Source organism: Monodon monoceros, unplaced genomic scaffold (assembly GCF_005190385.1).
Source record: "Monodon monoceros isolate NGI ecotype Baffin Bay Population unplaced genomic scaffold, NGI_Narwhal_1 Super_Scaffold_20, whole genome shotgun sequence".
NCBI classification, from domain to species: domain Eukaryota; kingdom Metazoa; phylum Chordata; class Mammalia; order Artiodactyla; family Monodontidae; genus Monodon; species Monodon monoceros.
In genome coordinates, this window is record NW_021703777.1 from 99,412,309 (window position 1) to 99,432,645 (window position 20,337).

Sequence of the window (20,337 nt, forward strand, 5' to 3'; positions counted from 1 at the left end):
AATCAGCAGCTTCCTTTAGCTTGTCTGGTAGACCCTTCACTCAGTATTGGAAAAACATGGTCCCCGTTCTCATGATGTTTACAGCGGAGGCAGGGGTAAGCAAGCTGGATTAATCCAGCAGGCACAGCAACAAATGTTAAATGCTGCTTACATACAGTTTAAGAATTCAGTTGAATGGACTCTGGCCTTAAACTGGGGTGTCAGGGAAGGCCCGGAAACAGGTGCAGTAGCCCCAAGGCAGGCGCTGTGCCAGTGGCAGGGCTGAAAGACTCGGTGAAAGAGCAGCTTGAGAGCCAGGCTAGATCAGATTTGGTGAAGGATTGAATGTGCGGGTGAGAATGGGTGGATGAGGTTTCTGACCAGTGCAGCTAGAGATGGGGTCACTGGTCACTGCAGGAAGGGACCCCCCCCAAAGGAGTCCAGTCTCATTCGCTTTGGTTTGGTCCTAGGCGGCTTCTCTGGGACATTCCCGACGTGCCAGAAGGCAGTTTCAGAAGTGAGGGTCTCAAAAGTGGCTGGACTAACACAGCAGTGAGTCACCAGAGTACAGTCATTTCAGGGTCCCCACTGGAGGCCAAGGTCACATTGTTAGGTGGTTGTATTAAAGGCGTGGGTGAGTAGGAGAAACCGAGGAGAGCTGGAAACACAGCTAGCCACAGCTCAAGTATCAGAGCCCTTACAGCTGAAACAACCAGACCGGGATCACCCCAGAGAAGAGCACCCTGCATCCCTCTTCCTTCCAACTGCGGCAACTCCCTGCCAAGTCACAAGTCACACTGTCTGCGACTTATGTTTTATAAAGGCCAGCATCCCCACCGCACCCAAACTTTTCTCAAGCCCCCAGACCAACCTAATTTACTTGTAAGCTAAAAGAGCCATAGAGCCTAGTATCCTGCAGGGGTTTGGAACTTAATTCTAAGTAAGTTTGCTTTATAGTCTCATTTTCACCAAGTCCAATGAGGCTTTACCTACATGCATAAGGGCTTGAGGCTGAGGCCTGAGTTTTACTTTCAAGTCAGTCCTTGCATTACATAGATGCCCTAGGGATGAACTTAAGTTACCACACCTGCTCTTAACCCAGTCCCAATAAGGGTAATAATTAAATCCTGGTTTCTCAGAATAATTAATTACAGCTCCCACCTGTAGAACACTTGTTTCTCATTTCTGCTTTAGAAATCTCACCCTTATGTACAAAGACACAACATTTCTAGGATCCTTCAATTCACAAAACTACCTTCCCATCTACCCTGTGCCAGGGACACACTCCCGACAAGAATAGGGAACAGAGAATCAGGAATGCACTTGCAAGGGCTGGAAGGCTGCAGTTCAAAATAAGGTGGTCAGGGTAGGGGACTTTCACTGAAAAAAAAAAATGACGCGAGCAGAGCATTTAAGTACTTTTCAGAGTAATTCCAGGTAGCGAACAGAGGTGGGGGAGACCCCGCAGGTGCAAGGGCAAGCCTGGGGCATTCCTAGGGTACCAAGGAAGCTGGGGTGCTGCAGAAAGCAAGCAAGGGGGAGCAGAGCTGAAGGCGAAGGAGAGTACGATGGAGTCTCATGGAACGCATCACACAGGGCCCAGTAGGCCATGTTAATCCCTTAGGCTTGAATTTTGAGATTCCAAGCACCTACAAGTTTTAAACTGAGGAACATATTTTATCCTCAATTTTGAAACCAACAGGCTGCAGTCGGGAGAGCAGACTAAGGTGAAGGTCGGGGAGCAAAAGCCAAGAGACCAGATAGGAAACACCTGAGTTAACCCAAGTAAGACTTCAGGGCTCTGCAGGCCTATTAAGTGGAGGACGCAAAAAATGAACCTGGATGGTTTGAAAGTAGAGCGAACAGGATTTCCCAGTGGATTAGATAAAGTCAAGGATCACCCCGAGGTTTTCTAGTTTGGGCTTCAGGCCCTTTAGCATATTCTCACATTTACCCTCCTCCCCCCCCAATTCCGATGGAAAGACAGCCCCCAGCCCCTGCTGAAAGGTGAGGTTCAAAGTATTAATAACACCTCAGAACCCTTGCTTCTCCCCTCGCAACGAGCCGCTGCCTCGATCTTACAAGTGGACGCTCCCTTTCCCTTCTGCTTTCATTAGAAAATGAGCTCTAGTTTTTTCTTCGAACGTACATCTCCTTTGCTCTATGGCTTCCTAGCTTTCTAAAAGGAAGTATTGAGAGAGCCCGTCCCTGCAAGATACATCTCTAAAGTTCCTCCTGCCAGCTGCTTTTTTCGAGGAAGGGCGACTCCCAGTTAGTCTCGCTTTAAAAAGAAAGCAAGAAAAAGCACTCTCCTATGTTTACAAATCCCAAGCTGGCGCCTCACAGCTTCTGCAAACAGCAGGCGCCCACCCGGCCGGAAGGCTGGCGGCTCGGGAACGCCCGCTACGCAAACACCGGCAGGAAAAAGGCTTCCCCGGAGCGCTCCGCTGCTTTCAGCGGCCGCAAAACTTCAGCAAGAAGCAACCTCGAGTATCCCAACCTTCCGCCCACCCTTCCCCAGCGACCCCCACCCTCACAAACCTCGCCCACCAGCTCCCAAGAGCATTCTGACGCCCAGCGCGGCTGGCCCCGCCCTTTCACAGGGCCTCGAGTGACGTCACTTCCGGGGCGGGTTGGCTGGGGGGCGGGGCCCGCGCGGGGGGAGGGGCGCGGCCAGGTCCGCGCAGGCTCGCCGGGGCCGCAGCCTCCGAGCTGAGCGCTTGACTATATATGGTCAAAGCTGGGGGCGAGCCGCGCGCGGGGCCGCGCTTCCGGGTTCGGCGCGTCCTCAGCGGCAGCGCGCAGGGCAGGGCGCGAGCCGGCCTCGGAGACCCGGCCTCGGACCGCCCCCTCCGCGCACCGCACGCCCGGCACCGCCTTTCGGCCCCTGTCCCCGGCTCGGCCTCGGCCCCGTCTGATTCTCGGCGCGCGCGGCCCCGGAGGCTCTCGGCGAGCGCTGCGCGGTAACAAGTGGGCAAGGATGCCATACGAGATCAGTAAGTGCCGCGGCCCGGTGCCCCCAGGATGGGCTCTGGCCCTGCCTGGCCCCCTCGGCCATCGGCGGGGCGCGAGGAGCTGGCGGCCCGGAGGGGTCCCCGGGGCGCGGGGGAGGGGTGCGGGCGCAAGCCGGTGAGCGACCCGCCGCCCTCGGGGGCACCGCGCGGTGATCCCCGGCCAGGGGGACGCCCCAAAGTTGGCGATGCGGTCGGAGCCCCGCAGAGCCCCCGCATCCCTGAAGGGCGTGGTGGAGAGCGCGGACCAGGAAGTCGCGCCGTCCCCTGCGCTTCTTCAAAGTGGCGACCGCCCCTCCGGGTGGAGGCAACAGGTGACCGGCTGAGACCGGCCCAGGGCCCCTCTCCTTTTCCCCCTCCCCTCCCCTCTCCTGCGCTCTGTCCTCAACCCGGCGGGGGGCCGAGGCAGGGGCTGCCCCTCATGTGCCCTGCTGCGTTTGTGTCTCTGCAGAGAAGGTGTTCGCCAGCCTCCCCCAGGTGGAGAGGGGTGTCTCCAAAATCATCGGCGGCGACCCCAGGGGCAACAATTTTCTTTACACCAATGGAAAGTGCGTCATCCTAAGGAACATCGACGTGAGTACCTATCTGCTTACCCCACCAGGCGCTAGTTCCTTCCCTGAGCGCAGCTCCTGGGTGAATTCTTCCCCTTCCACCACCTCACCGGCTGCTCAGCGGCCTGGGGAGAGGACGCCACGCCCCCTCAGCCTTGGGAAGACACCTAGGAAGCCCAGGAAGACACCTTCAAATTTATACAGGCCCAATTCTCTTTCTTCGTGGGGAAGCTGAGGCTCAGATTAGTTCAGTTCAAGAGAAGAAGGGCTCTGGGTTCGAGGGGTGGGACCTTGACCTTGGGGTGGTTGGTGACTTGGCCTCGCTGAGTCCCAGTTTTCTCATCTGTAAAATGGAGGTGATGAGATGAGGCTCCCCTCCACTTCCCCCGTCTGCCTGGGCCCCCTGAGTGAGACGCTACATCCCTCCAGCCCAGCATGCCTGGCAGACACCCAGCACTGGTTAAATGGCACTCGTGTGTAATCATTTCACATCCAGGGTCCCCCCAGTGTGGCAGAGCCCGGACTCACAGCCAGGCCTCTGCATTTCAGCCTGATCTTCCACCTACAAATCTGAGCCCCAGTGCAAAATCGGGAACCAGTGTTTTCCCATGAATCACCTGCATGGGCATCCTGTACCCAGGCTGAGAATTTTTCTAGAGCCCACTCCTTGGGAAATCCTGGAGATTTTCCATTACTGCTCTGTAATCATTGAAATGACCCAGTCTGCCGGTCAGTCTCCCGGCTGCTGGGACGGCACGCAGAAATCTTTCTTCTGCCTGCCTCAGCTGAGTGGTGGGGTGGGGTATGGAAGCCAGAGGTACCAACATGACCATTTGGGGGTGTATGGGGGGGTTTCTCTTGAGCTTGGGGTGGGGCCTTGTGCACAGTTTGTAGGTGGGTGATTTTGATTGGCGATGCCCCCAAGGGATGTCACCTTAAATTCACATGTGTTGTGCATGATTACCCTTGGGGGGTTGGAACTGTCGCTTCTGAGATGCCCGTGTTCTCAGGAACCTCAGGGCTGGCTGAGAGAATGAAGGGGCTCTGTGGGCCTTGGTTTCCTTGTCTGTGAGAGGAGAGGCCCCCGTGTGGAATGAGGTACTTCTGGCTCTGCCCCCATCTCTCTGGTCAAGCCAAGCAGTCTGCTGGGAGACAGAGCTCCATTTGGCAGTTCTCCCTTGCCCAGGATGGCTGAGCATCTCGCTGAAGGGGGGTGGGTGGGTGTGAATGTGCCTTGAAGGTGCTAACACTCCTCTTCTAGATACGGATTCCTAGAAAGTGTATCCCGCCTTGCTCAGAACTGGGGGAAACATCACCAAGGACTTAGATCATAAAGATCTGGAGGTCTCCAGAGAGGTCCTGAGATACTGAGAAAATAAAAGTTGAGATGGCCCTTAGTAGATAGATACTCACTTGTAGTTTGTCAAATAAAATGGGCGAAAGCATTCGTAGGGATACAGTACTGTGGAATGAATGCTTGGGTTTGTCCCTAACAAGTCACACACACATCGTGGCAGGCTACACTCACTTCCAGATGGGAGACCTCACCTGAAGACCTACTGTGTGTCTGGTACCATGAAAGGTTCTTAACCTTCAGCATCTCCTTTATACCCTGCCCCGCCTGCAGTAGACCCATTGCTCAGAACTGGGGTCAGGCTCCGCGAGGTGAAGGTAGCCAGTAAAGGGAGCTGCTTCCAGTGGAGAAGCTGTTTATAGCCACAGACAAGCACCCTCTTTGCAGGAGGCATTCCCTGACTTGTGGAACCCATTCTGCTTGTTCTTCTGAGCTTTCTATTCTTATCAGTACTCCAGAGTTTACCATTCTGTTTTGAGGGCGTATCTGCTTTCCTTTCCCATCTATTTGTAAGTTTCTACAGGGCCAGCACTGGGATGCTGATGTGTTCCTTCCTCTCTGTTCTGGACATACATCAGGCATTTAGGCTTTTGTTCAATGGGGGTGGGCCACTGGTACTTGAGTAAAGGTGGGTACATTTTTAATTAGGGCAGAGTACCCCTGGGAAAAAGACATGAATCTAATGAACATTCCGGAAATAGGAAGGAAGGTGATCTGGTTGGAATACAGGCTCAGAGTAGAGAAGAGACATGAAAGGGAGGAGGGGACCAGATCGTGGTATGTCCAACAGATGTCTGATTGGCAGCTCATACTTAATGTGCCCAAACCATATTTGGGTTTCCCATGTGTCTGTCCCCAGAACAGCGATGCCACTCCCCAGCTGGTCAGGCCCCAACCTTGGACTTCTCTTTAGTTCCCCCTTCAATGCCGTATTTAGTTCTTCAGTGAATCCTATTGACTCTACATTCAAAGACTTAAGAATCTGACAGAACTACTCATCCAAGCTACCATGCTCTCTCGCTTGGATTGCAAAAACAAAAGGCCAAACTGGTCTTCCACCCTGGCCCTCCTCTAGTCTGCTCTCAGCACCACGGCTGGGCCAGTTATATTAAAATATGAGATCAAGTTGCTCCTTTGCTCTCCCCGACCCACCGAGGCTGATAGGGCCTTGCTGTCCAGCCTTGCACCTTTGATCTCACCTCACTGCTCACCTTCTCCCGTGGGCTCCAGGCATCCCGGCTTCTGTGCTCTCCCTGGAGCACGCTCCATATGGGTCTCAGGACACGGGCATTGCTGTGCCCTTTGGATATTCTTTCTTCAGATAGCTGCATGGCTCGCTCCCTGTCTTGCTTTATGTTTCTGTTTAGATGCTGCCATGTGGCAGGGGCCCCTCCTAAATAGCGCTCCCATCCTGGCCTTCTCTGCCCTTTGGTGCTAATGGTGCATTGGGAGCCAGCCAGCGAGCAGCCACCCTAACCTGCTATGTCCTGCCCTAGCACAGTACCTGGCATGTAGTGGGTGCTCAGTAAGTCATTTATTGATTGAAAGGCCTTGAAAGCCAGGCTGTGTCGTGGAGATAATAGGCAGCCACTAAAGGTTTTACTGCATGGAAGTAAGAAAGGCTTAGCCTGGTTCAGGCTGCTGGACCTAAATTGTGTGGCATCCACCTTTATTAACACCAGGCAGGTATCAGACCCTTGCTGACCTTCCACTTGGAGCCACGGCTGTCATTCACTTTATTTCCTTGAAAGTTGTTTTGTGAACCCAGCATAACGGCACTTCTTAAGCTGGTAGAAAAGAGTGTTTCTTATCTATTTTCTTTCAACACATCTGATTGCCACACCTTGGAGAGGAAATTCTCCACAGTTAAAAGCATGCAGTGATGTGGCCGTTCAGAAAGGAGTATTCCAGAAGGAGGGAACCTGATACATTCTTAACTCTAGGCCTGCATCACCTAGATGTAGTCTGGGAAGGTTCCTCCCAGTGGCTATGAAGGAGCCTGTTCATATTCTGAACCACCCAGGATCACTTCCCTGTAAAACAGCTTTGGCAAGTGAGCCTCCCGGCAGAGGCCCCTCCACTGCCAGAAGCAGCCAGCAGATTTGCTACAAGGGCAAGTTTGGGGCTTGCTTTTTTAAATACCCAGTCCCTAAATTCCAGAACTAATATATATATTTTATACACACACACACACACACACACACACACACGTGTATACATACACATGTGTGTGTGTGTATATATATATTTGGAAAAAATGATTTATATAAAGTTAAACTCCAGGGAGCGCAGTGTTTGTAGCAGTTTGACGTTGCTCTGCTTCCAGTCACAGGATCAGTGGACTCATCTCGTTGAACAGAGTATAGACCAGGTTGGGAGGTGTTGAACTCGAGTGCTGAGTTAATGATCTGCTGCCAGTCATGTGCAGAAGGGCCCCTTGTGCGTCCCCTTCAGGTGGGGGAGAAGGACTGACCTTGTCCCTTCTGTCCCATTGCACGTGCCTCCGAGTCCCTGCCACGTGCCCGGGATGGCCACCGCCCCGCGGGGAGCGCAGACACAGAAGACCCGCCTGCGCGGAGCTCGCTTCCTCGGGTGGGAGTGAAACGGGCCCCCGGGTGACAGGAGGAAGTGGCGTGTTTGATTACCGCCTGGACAGAAAGCCAGCAGGCAGCACACGTGTGGGATCCAGGGCAAGGAGAGCACTGAGGAAACGGGCACCGAGAAGGCCCCGGAGCCGAGTGGAGCCCGAGTGGTGGGGACGTGCCTCACTGGCTCCCAGGCCAGTGGCCCTCAGGTGCTTTGGATGTGACATCAGTGTCACCCCCTCCCCCGCCCATTGCCAGTCGTGGTGCGGCCCCCCACGTGTCAGCTGGCTCCGGGTGGGCACTTCCATTTCTCTCTCCTCCACCCTTCCCCCTCCACCTCCTTTACTTGAGCCCGAGTTAATCCTGTTACAAGTATTTATAAGCACCTGCTTTGTAGTGAAGCCCCTGCCTAGTTCTGGAGACACCCCAGCAAAAGCCTGTCCTCACGGAGCTTGCAGTCTCCCAGGGAAACCGACACTCAGACGGGACTGATGCTGAGAGGAGGAGACGTGCCGTGAGGACTTCTGAGCAGCTGGGGGCCCGGGAAGGGACCAGTCAGTGGAGAGGGGGTGGCGAGAGGGACCCGCAGAGGTTGTGGAGTTTTGTGGCTGGAGTACTGGGGTTGGGGGGAGCGACAGGCAGGCAGGAGAGGGTGCGGGGCTCTGGTGCTGTGGGCCGGGTGGCTCTGAGACAGCCCGGCCCTGACCGGAGGCCACCAGAACCTTGAAAAGTTTCAGCAGATAAGCAGTGGGGTAGAGAACTGGTTCTGTATCTAAGATGTGAGGCGGGAGGGAGACCGGTTAGGAAGCTGCTCAAAGATTAAGGCATCATCAGCTGGTTCATCCGATCCTCGGTCTTGGTGTTGCCCACACACATTCCATCTTGCCGAGCCCTGACCGCAGCCACAGTGCCCAGGATTAAGTCAGTGGTTCTCAGTGAAGCGGTTTCGCCCCCGCTTCCACCCTGCTAAGGGATGCTTGGCAATGTCTGAAGACATTTTTGTGCTACTGGTATCTAGTGGGTAGAGGCCAGGGTGTTGCCAAACATCCCACCATGCACAGGGCTGTCCTGCAGCCTAAAGTGTCAGCAGGGGTGATTGAAGAACCCCAGTAGGTAACATTCTAATGCACCAGGTTAGCGCTTTAAAAGAAGTGTGTTCTGAGTGCTTTGGGAGCAAGAGGGAAGGACCAGCTGTGCCACAGAGCCGCAGGGAAGGCTTCTGGAGAAAGGGCACTTTTGAGTTGGGTTTTGGAGGGTGAGTAAGAGTTCTCCAGGAAGGGCATTGAGACAGCAGAGATGGGGGGAGTCTAGACAGGGAGTACAAGTGCATGGAGGTTGAAGAAGTGGTGAATCAGACCTGGGCCCTGCCCTCTGTGGGAAGCTTTGTGGATATAAGAATGACATGCAGTCCAAGGAAGAAAGTACTAAGGGCAGTGGGGAGGGAGGTTAGGGAAGGTAGTGTGAGCTTTCTGGGCTGGGAGAGATATTTCCAGCTTGGAGCATCAGAGAAGGCTTCTTGGAGGAGGTAACCTTTGCTTGAGGTTAAAAGATAATTAGGAGAAGGTTATCTGGGACCGGGAAGTAGGGAAGATATTCCAGACTGAGGCAGATAAAGGGAAGAGTCACAGCTAGCGATCTGATAGAGGAGGGAGAGGGCGGAATGGGAAACGGACTTTGGACCGTAGGTCCAGACGTATGGCTGCGTTCCTCTGGGTGAGAGGGAGCCTTGAAGGTTGAGCAGGGCAGGCTGATCGCACTGTGTATGAAGTCACTGGTTCACTGCTGGACCCTGGGCCAGCCCAGAGGAGGTGCAGGTGCGGGGAGTTCTTTGGAGGAGTGAATGTACAATGCTTGGTGTGTTCTCACCACCTTCTGAGGCACTGTGGTCAGGCTGAGCCTCTGGATTCGGACCTGCAGGTCTGGAAGCGCAGAGGTTTGTGGAGCTGCCTGGCAGCCGGGTCGCTCTGTAGTCATTCGAGTTGAGCCCTCGTCGCCAGTGAGCAGAGGGCCCTGCAAGTTGTGTTTGCTGCACAGGTCCCACCACCAGCGCCTGCTTTTAGGAACTGGCTGTGTGCTTAGAAAGCCAGTGCTCTGGAAACTTAATCCTCCTGAAGGTCGTGCTCACTTTGCCTGGTCTGGAGGAGGCCCAGGTCCTTCTCTGGAGGCCTCCGCAGTGCTGTGTGCCGCAGCTTCAGTGGTTGGGCGGCCTTCCCGATCCGTGACATGTCCATTGGGTTCACAGGGGGCCAGGTGTGCCGTGGCAAGCCGCCATGTGCTGTGGCCGGAGCCACCCCTTAACCTTACCTGTAAAGTGTGGTGGTGACCTCTGACCTCAGCACCTGAGCCTCAGGACAAAGGAACGTGAGAGAGCCTTGAGGGGCTCTTTTACTGACTTCCCCCCTGTGTTGTGGAAAGGTGTGGGGGGAGATTGCTTAGCTTGCTGCTGGGCGGGGGCTCCTCCTCCAAGGCACCTGCACTGCTGGGCCCTGAACCAGCCCTCTGCAATGATGCGATCAGAGTTGGGACTTAGAGCCTGGCGGATCAATGGAAGGCAGAAGGGTCAGTTCGAACGACATTGTCAGGATATTGTCCCGGTTCCAGGAGGGGCAGGAAGAACTGGATGGAGTCTGGCTGGGGCAGAAAGACAAGGTGGGGTTGAGAGCTGTTGCAGAAGATGGGACAGGGCTGGGGCACGCCTGCGGGGTGGGGGGGTCACAGGTGGGGAGCAGGGCAGGGACAGTCCCAGGGTAGAGGGTGAGGGGCAAGGCTGAGGTGAGCCTGGGGTCTCGGTGAGATGACAGGAGGTTTTCACGGGCTCTGCCTGCCTCTGCCCATATCTGCTAGGGACCCACGGGCCTCAAATGCCAGGGCTTCCTCCTGGTTTCTGCCTGAAGTCCCTTGTCCCCTGATGGGGGCACGGCAGGAAGGAAGTCCCAGGGGAGGGGCACGCCAGCCTTGCACCCTCTGGCAGGGCAGAAAACCCAGCCCCGCTCTGAAGGTCTTCCCGCGGCTCCTGGAGTTGGCTTCCTTCCCTTCCTGTCTCATTCCCCGTTCCCGAGTGCTTCCCCAGATAAACTGCACACCCCAAATCCTGTTCTCCCTGGAGACCATGGAGGGGTAGGGGAAGAACTGCTGCCCACCCTGAGTGTCTGAGTCCTGACCCTGCTGGTCTGTGATGAGCCTGACCTGCAGTGGACACGTTGGGCACAGGGAGGCATCATCTTTGGCTCAAGTAGCTGGCCTCCCTGTGTGCGGAGCAGCAGGGAGGGGTTGCTGCTGGTCGGATGTATTATGTTCTTTATGTTCAGCCTGGAGAACTTGCCCCCAGTTGTATTGGGAATACGGATGAGGTGCTGTCTCATCCAGCCCAGAGCCTGCTAGGAGGCCGAGCCTGCTTGGGATGACCCTGGGGTTTCACTCACCCTGACCATTTAGGGGCAGGACTTTTAGGGGCAGAACTTCCTCCCAGAGCAGCTGCTTACTCATCTTCCACCAGCCACCCACTCACCCTCTAAGGGCAATGCCAGGCTGTACATCCAGCATGGGCATTGCCCTCGGGGGGATGGCTTTCCCATCCGTAGTGCCCACATGTGGGTGTGAGAGTCCTCGGTCAGCCTCGAAATGGACAACTGAACAAGAGCCCTTGTGGCGGCCTGGCCACAGACCGCTTTTGCCAGCTTCTCTGTGAGGGAGGTTGTCTCCGTTAGAATGTTCGGGTACAAAGGACTAACCTGGGCAGGGACAGGTTGGGTTAGACGGACGTTTAATGGATCCTGGGGGTCATCATTTTATTGAGGCGTAATTTAGGTACAATAAAATCCATCCGTTTTAAGTGCACAACGTGAGTTTTGACAAACTGATACTGTCCCATCACTACCGCCATGATCATGGTACAGAACGTTCCAGTGACTCCCAAAAGTGCCCTCTTGCCCCTTGTACTCTGTCGGCCTCTCCACCCTCCCCCCAGACCCTGGCAGCCCCGACCTGCTTTCTGTCACTGTGGGCTTACCTTTCCTAGACTTTGATCAGAAAGGAACCACGCAGTGTGTTCTCTTTTGCGTCCGGCTTTGTCACTTAGCGTAGGCTTTCGAGGCTCCTTCCTGTGGTTGAGGGTATTTAGCAGTTTGTTGCTCTCTGTTGGCCGAGTCGTGTTCCGCTGGATGAACAGTGCGGTTTGCTTCTCCAGGCACCTGTGGGTGGATGTTCGGGTTGTTTCCACTTGGGGGCTGTCACGAACCTTCAACCATGTGTGTCTTCTTGTGGACATGCGCTTTTCTCTTGGACAAATACCTAGGAGTGCGGTCGCTGCGTTTTTGTATAAGTGAATCTTCATAGATAACACGCTGGACTATTTTCTGGCTGTATCATTTTGCATTCCCACCAGCAATATATAAGCATTCCAGACTGTACCCCACCCATCCTTGCCAAATTGGTGACATCAGTCTTAATTTATTGACTCCAGTGAGCATGTCATGGTTTCTCATTGTAGTTCTGATTTGCATTTCCCAGAAGGCTAACGACATTGAGCGCTTTTTCATGTGCCTGTTTGCCATTCAGAATATCTTTGGATGCCTGATACATTTCTAATTTCATTAGACAAATGTTTATTCTGCAATGGATTAATTTATGAACCACATACATGCTGTATCATATGATGCTGAGTGTTAAGTCCTAGGGGGAGAAGGACCATGTAAACCTTTTTCCCCCAAAAAAACACTTATTGAGCATCTGTTATTTGCCAACTGCTGTGATGGCTAAAGAGATAAATGCACATGAAGCAGGTCAAAGAAAAGTTGGAGGAGAGGGGCAAGAAGGCCAGGGACTGGTATGTCATAACTGCCTTAGGGACGTGTGAACTGCTTTGCAAGCACAGGAGAGAGAAGCACAGGAGGCTTCGTGCAGATTTCTCCTCAGTTAGGCCTGATAAGTGGGTGTTAGCAGGCAGGGAGAGGTGTTGCTGGCGAGGGCATGGCATTTACGGAGACAGGGGGCTTACAGGAAAGGCAGGAGTGTGGTTGCCGGGGCTAGATCTTAGGGGGCGCTTCTCCGGGCTTACTCTGGTGGGATGGGGGGCGGGATCCAGTGGCCGGGAGGCTGAGAAGAGTCCAGGCCTCTGACCTTGTCGAGGGGCATAAGGAGGGGGTGAGGGGGGAGACAACGGGGTGGTCGTAGAGTTGGGGTCAGTTGGGGGTCAGGTTAGGTGTGCCTGCAGCAGCCTCCCTGGGACCCGATGTGTCCACAGCCTGTGGGAAGCTGCCTCTTTTCCACGGGCACTTGGCTCGCGGAAAGCTGTCAACGGGTATCAGGGGTTAGATGGCTGCGTCTTTCTTCTTTCCTGGGAGAAGGCTCAGCTGTGGAGACAGATGGAGAGCATCTCACAGCACATGCTCCAGGTTTGCTGAGAACCGTTGGTTGTGTGTGCAGGGGTGGAGGGAGTGCCGTGATCTACTTAGAGTAAATTCTACGTTGAAACCTTACTGCTGGGTAGCAGAGGTGCTCCTGGTCCCAGACGCTGGCCCTGTTCTTGCTGCAGAGTCCAGCCAGCCTTGGATTTGTGCCACAAAAGGCAGTTTCCCAAACAAGGGATTTGGACGAGGAGAGGCTCCTGGCTGCCTGCCCCCCTCTGTTGCCGCACCTCCAGGCCAGAGGCTCTGGTTCGGGTCAGACACTGCCTGGCAGCCTGTGATAGAGTTGGTTCTGAACAGGGGAGACCCGCTTTGGGGGAACTGGACTCAGAGAAGGCAGCAGCAGCCGGCAGCTCCCCAGAGTGGGAGAAAATAAGAGTCATAGGTTTTTTTCTAATTTTTTCTAAGTTTCTAATGAAACTTGTATTTCCTGTATATATTTCACAAGTACATATTTGCTTGTACTCTGGCAAGGAAGGAAAAGCAGACAAAGGCAAGAAAATCACCTCGAATTTTATAAAAGAGTTAAAACTACCTAGAATTCTATCACCCAGGCAGGTAAGTATACTTCTGGGATTTTTTTTATGGAGGTTTTGACTTCAGTATTTGTGTGTGTGTGTGTGTTATTTTCCCACCCAAATCCATTAATCCAGAGAGTGGAAAGCAGTTTGCCTGCTTCTTGGTTCCCTGTGTTCATTCTGGTCTCCTCCCTGCAGAACCCGGCCATTGCTGACATCTACACGGAGCACGCCCACCAGGTGGTGGTGGCCAAGTACGCGCCCAGCGGATTCTACATCGCCTCTGGAGGTACCTGTCTGTCCTCACGCATGGCTCCTTGGTCCGTGTGGTGTGCCGCCCCCCTCCCCCCAGTCCTGGGGCCAAGCTGGGCGCCTGGCTTGGGAGGGTGGGGGGTGGAAGAGGCAGGGAGGAAGAGGGAAGACCCTCCAGGATGGGGATGGCAGGTGGGGCGAACATGATGAGTTTCATTTGGGGCTGACAAGGAAAGGGTAAGCCAGCAAAAGCCCCTTTCCAGAACTCTAGCTGTCCGTGTTCCAGCTGGTTCCAACTCGGAGGTCAGTGGAGATGCTCACGTGAGGTTGGCTGGAGGCCTGTGCGGGCAGCTGTACCGTGATGTATCGGAGCCCATTTTGTGTGTGTGTGTGTTTCTGACTTGTAGCTTTGTCTCATGTCACCTTTTGCTGTTCCGTTCCCTGTACCAAGCACACCGCCAGCCTCAGGCAAGCACTTGTTCCATTGGTGGTCAGGGCCTTGGCTCCATCCAGCCAGGCTTTTGTGTGGCTCAGTGGGAGGCTGGGCAAGAGGAGGGACATGAGCTCATCACATTGTAGGATGCTCTATTCACCCGATTCCTCGAGGCTGGTCTTTTACTATTTACAGATGAGAAAGGGAGGCACACAAGTTAGCGTGGCTTACCACGAGCCTCCCATTCGTTCATTCGTTCATTCGTTCATTCATACACTCAGCAGATGTTGGCTGTCTTGCCTGTGTCCAGCCTGGTCTCAGGCCCCATGAAGAGCCAGGTGGATGAGCTGATGTGGGCCTCGTCAGCCTCCCTGGAGAGTGACAGAAATGAGCAAATTGCTGAAAGAGCTAACGGCCGGTCGGGGAGGGCCGGGATCATACACCCCTCTGGCCGGTTGTCTACAGTGCCCTCACTCCTTGCATGGCAGGCAATGCAGACCTGTCCCGGAAGGGGCCGCGCCTCCTAGCTGTGCAGCCTTCCCTAAATAACTTACCTTCGTGGGCCTTAATTTCCTCTTCTGTAAACTGGGACTGTTAGTTCCTACCAGATCGGTTTGGGGAGGACCCGGTGCAGCAATGCATGTACAATGCCTGGGGCAGCCCTGGCACTGGTGGGCACCACAGGGGACTGTGGTGTCTGTCACTGAATGCCCGGACGCACCAGGGTGACAGGCGTGCTGGTTGACGGCTAATGCTGGCCGCCCGGGGTTGTGTGTGAAGGGTTCGGCCAGGAGCTGGCACAAAGTGGTCACTTAATGATTTTTATGTTTAGACCTACTCTGACTCCATCTGTAAAACTTGCTCTAATTTACATCCTACGATTTACTCTAGCCCTGTGATTTCCCCGCCCTCCCCACCCCTGCCTGCCAGCAGAACTCCCCTTCATTTAAAGAACCGTGATTTGGGCCTGGTGCCTTCTAAAACCGTGTCTTCTCAGGAGAGAAGTGTGCTTGGCACAGCTTCCCTGGCTGCTCTTTGAGCTGTGGCCCGGCTGCTGAATCACTCACGAGCGCAGGCCTGCCCTCCGGTCCCCAGGCAGGTAGTTTAACCAGACAGGAATCACGGTCTTCAAATGCTGGTGCAGAGACCGTTGCAAAGGACAGTCCACAGAAGTAAAGGCTCCATCTGACGTTTTCCTCTCGTACAAGCGCCCTGACTTGGTGGGGGAAGTGAGGGAGGTTGGGCTGCAGGCAGGCGTGGGCGGTGTATTTTATGTTTCTAGCGAGCTGGCCCTTTGAATGGAACAAAGACTACAAAACATTTACTGCAGAGATTAGGGCTCTGGGCTAAACATAAAAATAGTGTGGTGTGTAGGGTTTGGAGATGAGGTGCTGTGCCCTCTGGCTAAGTGGGTTACCTGGCACCCGGTGTGCCTGGGGTGGGGCTGGGGTCCCTGAGGGCAGGGGTCCCCGTACCTCGGGAACCCTGCAGTCACTCCCAGACCGGTTTCCAACCTCAGATCTGCGAGTCTTTAGATCCCTGTAAGTCTGGCTGGTCCATGTTCTGCAAGATGATCGGACCTTCTGGAAGGCCCGTGGGAGGAGCCCATGCCAGGGGCTGGACCCCCAGCTCTGAATGAGACGGCAGTCTGTGCCCTGGGGAACCCTGGGTCCTGTGTGATGTTCTCAGGGCAGAGCCATTCCAGGGCCCGATTTCCCTTTCTAGGGGATCTTCCCAGGCTGCGGGGTAGAGGCTCTCGTGGATAGGGTTCTCCGTGCCCTGAGAAGGATGTGAAGGTTGCTCAGGTGAGGCACGTGGGAGGAGAGACCAGGCCGCAGAGCCAGAGCAGGTGTGAGCAGAGGCCGCCCCCGCCGCTGCTGCCCCAGCAATGCTGGTGTGTGTTCCACACCAAGGCGGGGTGGGGGGCAGGCTCACCACGAACGGCCATTACCAGATGCAGCTTATTGTCCGGGAGGAGACCTGTTCCCAGTGGTGCAAGGAGGCCTTGTTGGAGGGAAGGAGCCCCTTCCCCGCTGTCACCGTCTGTCCCCTTGCACTGCGGTGCTTTTCTCCGTAGTCCTGTAAGTGCGTGGACGTGTGTGTGTGTGTGTGTGTGTGTGTCTGCCAGCAGATGCCTGGTCTGTGCTGCGCCCCCAGCACCTGGCACAGGGCCTGGTACCCAGGTGCACCTTGTCAGGGCCGCCCTCATCGGATGGGGCCTGAGTGCCTGGTCTCCAAGCCCCACTGTCTGTTTCCAGCCCCAGCTGCTTCTGAAAAGAATCAAATGCATGAGTTGGGCCCATCAGAAGAGGCTGATGGTCTGGGCAGGGAGACAGTGGGAGAATGACTAGGATGCCTGGCCTGGAGGCGGGCTGGGCTGAGGGAGGTACAAGCGGGTTGCCCGTTGAGTTCAAGGGGTGGAGAGCGGCTCCCTGCTGTCTAGGGGTGGGGAGGGGAACAGGCTCGGCCTTGTGCCTACAGACACTGTGTTTTCCATGACTCCATGTAGCGCCCTGGGCTGACCTGAGCACGGGGACCACACAGCCCGGCGTGTGCGTGAATGTGAGCACACGCGTGAGTGTGTGTTTCCTTCCTGTACACACAGTGCTCCTTTTCTGACTCCGGCCTCTGCTCCTTCCTTTTCTTTCCCCGTTGGCCCATTTGTTCAGCCAAGGGACTTAACTGGCTCGGGTCAGCCTTGGAGCTCGCCTCGGGCAGCGTGCCAGGCAGTCTGGCTGGACCTCATCCAGAGACCAGGGCCCCCGGGACCCCCTCATTAGTGCTGTTCACAGGGAGGCTAGCGTCTCATCTGTGCCACGGCGGACATGAGCCCCACGTGTTTGCCCACGGGGAGGGGTCTCCAGTGGCTTCTGCAGAGCCTTAGTTAATTCACTGACAGTCAGAACTAACTCTAACTCGTTACAAGTGTCTGCGGTGTCCTGGGGGCTAGTCTAAGGCTTTATACGTGTTGACTCATTTTATCGTCACAGCAGCCCTCTGGTGGCATGTTATCCCCCCTCTTGTGGATGCAGTTGTAGGTGGTGTTTTAGGCCTACAGAGCCGTGTGGGGCAGGGGCCATGTCTGCAGCCGACGCCCACCCTCGACTGGACCCAAACAGAAGTTGAAAGCTGTTCCCACTGGAACAGTCTGTAGACCTTGCGTTCAGTGCTAAAGTGGCCAGGGGTCCTGGATACAACTCGAGCTTACATGCTGGGGGGAATTGGCCCAGACCTACGCGGGGCTGAGGTCTTAGCCTCAAGAGTTGGTTTAAAATGCTCCACTTTTCCTCCTTATTTGGGAAGTCAGTGCTCAGTTGGGAAGGGGGTGTGTCGGGGTTGGTGCTGGGATGGTGGTGGGGAGAGAAGGGGGTGTTACTTTATCACCGATCTGCTGCAAATGCTGCGGTGAGAACAGGCCTGGCGTCAAGTTCTGCCTGTAGCGAGACTCCTTCCAGCAGCCACCTGCTTGTCTCACAAGAGGGTCTCACTCATGGCTCAGCCATGAGTGGTGGGATGGTGCCTTGCTCTACCGAGTAGGGGCTGCCGATTGCCCAAGGCGGGGAAGGAGCTGGGAGGGGAATGGGGCCTGCAGACCCAGGTGGGGCCCCCGTGCGGGACCCAGCATGCCCCAGGCTGCCCAGCTGCACGCACAGCAGTACCCTCGTTTGTACTGGTGACTGCAGCCCCTGCACGGGAGATGCAGTGTCACTAGTACTGTCATGTTTTACAAATGAGGATCTTTAGCTCCTGAGTGTCCCGGGGCCCGTATGCCAGTTAGGTAACCCTCCAAGGAAAGGAATACAGTCATATCCCAAGCTGCTTCCTGGGCGGCGGGGAGGAGGAGGGGTTGCCACCGTGCGTCCCTGGGCTTCCTGACACCCATGCGGGGCTTGAGATCCCTGTGATGCCTGGAGAAATGCAGAGACCCCCTGTTGGTCCTCACGGAGGCAGCAGGCTCTGATTGATGGTGGCTGGGTGTTGTTTATCTGATGAACACACACGCCTTCTCCCAGCTACGCCCGGCCAGCTCCAAAACCCTGGGTGGTGCTGGGTGGCCATGCCTTGTGCCCACGTGGCCCCGGCACAGTGGTGAACGTGGCTCTCGCCGCCCTGTTGTGTCCGCAGATGTATCTGGGAAGCTGAGGGTCTGGGATACCACGCAGAAGGAGCACCTCTTGAAGTATGAGTATCAGCCTTTCGCTGGGAAGATCAAGGACATTGCTTGGACGGAAGACAGTAAGAGGATCGCAGTGGTCGGGGAAGGAAGGGAGAAGTGAGTCTGGCCTCGACCCCTCCTGCCTGTATCCCTTGCTTTGCTTTCTTTCCCGCACGCCCCCGGTGGGAGGGGTGCGTTGACGTCGGTGCAGCTTGGACTGGTGTGTGTTGAGCCCTGTGGGTGCTGGGCTTCCTTCAGGGTGGACTTCGGCAACACACGAGGGAAAACCACACGTAACCACGGGGAACTCCCAGGGTTTGTCTCTGGGCCCAGGCACCTTCTCTGATCTGATGTCCTTGGCCCTTCACCTCCCAGAACCCCAGCTGTCCTGCCCACGATCCAGGCAGCAGGAAGCAGGAAAGGGAGCAGGTGAAAGCGATGCAGCTCCTAAAAGTGTTATCGGAGTCCCTCCCAGCAGCAACGCCACGACCACACCTGCCAAGAGTGAGGCCGGATGTGTTCCCTAGTTGGGCACACCCCATGGCCACCTTACTGAGGAGGGAGGAGGGGGCGACAGGACGCTGGGTGGGCGGCCCCGGGGGGCAGCTGCCCTCACGGAGCCAGTGACCAGCAGGGTCAGTACTGCAACCCAGGTGTCTTATTCCGAGTGCAGTCAGGGTTCCCTCCCCGGCACCTCTGCCGCCCTCAATCACTTGTACTTGTCAGACACATATCTGTTTCCCTTTCCTAGAGGCTCCTCGTAATGTGTGTTCTGATAGGTGTTCATTCTTCCATAGCTTTTCTTCAGGTCATTCCTGTTGGTCACAAATGGTAACCCAAACAATACATTTTCGTTGACTGTAGACTGCTGGCTGACAGCAAGGCAGCATCTCCGTTCTAGCAGGGGATGGTAACCAAAGTGTTTCCTGGTCCCCAGCCCAACCCCAACCCCCGCCATCCACTCCCCCGCCCCCCACCCCTTACTGAAAGTGATGAAGCCTCGAGCTGTTCCCTGGCAGGTGCTTTTAAGGCACCTTCATGTGGGAGGCTCCTTGGGTCTGGGCCATAAGACACAGACGTGCAGTCCCTTCCCAGAGGCACTTGGGACTGCTTCTGCTTGTTCTCCGATCCTTCAGACAAATCCTGGGTGCCGTCAGTGTTGGCTCTTTTGGGGAGCGTGTATGAAGCACAGTTGTGAGCAGGGCTGCCCTGCCAGCGCCACTGCCCTCTGACTGCTGGGGACACAACTGCCCGTGGTGACCTTCCCAGGACTGACTTTTCTCTCCTGTGACTCCCCTCCTGGGTAAAGGTTCGGAGCCGTCTTCCTGTGGGACAGCGGCTCTTCTGTGGGCGAGATCACGGGACACAACAAAGTCATCAACAGCGTGGACATCAAGCAGAGCCGGCCATACCGCCTGGTGACCGGCAGCGACGACAACTGCGCTGCATTCTTTGAGGGGCCACCATTCAAGTTCAAGTTCACAATTGGCGTGAGTGGGCTTCTCCGGAGGGTGGTTTTCCGGTGAACTTTATGGTTTGTATGTGAAGCCAGTGGAGTCTAGACCTGTTAGAAGCTGATGGCAGAAGGTCACGGGCGCCCAGGATTAATGCCAGGGTGGGGCGGGGGTCGCCCTGGGATGATGGGTGTATTTCTGGGTGGGGGTAAGCACAACTCTGATGCTGTGAGACCAGGCGAGCATCCTGGCCCGGAGGTGCCTTGTTAGAAAGGGGAGCCCAGGCCCAGCGGCAGCCTGCCCTCTAGTTGCACCAGCTTGAGATCCACTGAGCCACCAGAGTGGCAGAGGAGGTGGGCTTCCAGGGATGTCTGGTTTTGTTCCCTCCTGCACCTCCCCGGGAGAGATGATATGGGCAGGGTCACACCTGTAAAGTGACACAGGGTGAACAGAGTTAGGTGCTTTGCCTGTGGGTATGTGCTCTAAACGCCCCAGTGGAGTGACACAGGTTTTGGGTATAAATGGCTCGGGGCCTCAGTCCCAGCTCTGTACGTGCTCCCTGACTGAGGCAAGTGTCTGAACCCTCGAAGCCTCACCTTTCCCATCTGCAAGATGGGCGTAGAGACATGGACATGAGAG

The 20,337-nt window shown here is 55.5% G+C and overlaps 1 protein-coding gene across 1 annotated transcript in view; it reads left to right on the plus strand.

The window, feature by feature from the left end:
- The first annotated feature begins 2,765 nt into the window (after window positions 1-2,765).
- The window catches only part of WDR1 (WD repeat domain 1), a 40,290-nt gene continuing 22,718 nt past the window's right edge, over window positions 2,766-20,337 (plus strand). Inside the window, exons 1-5 of the mRNA XM_029234959.1 lie at window positions 2,766-2,975; window positions 3,442-3,563; window positions 13,602-13,692; window positions 18,214-18,361; window positions 19,554-19,734. Of these exons, the coding sequence (XP_029090792.1) occupies window positions 2,960-2,975; window positions 3,442-3,563; window positions 13,602-13,692; window positions 18,214-18,361; window positions 19,554-19,734 (558 nt within the window). The 5' untranslated portion in view covers window positions 2,766-2,959. The remainder of the gene's footprint in view (window positions 2,976-3,441; window positions 3,564-13,601; window positions 13,693-18,213; window positions 18,362-19,553; window positions 19,735-20,337) is intronic.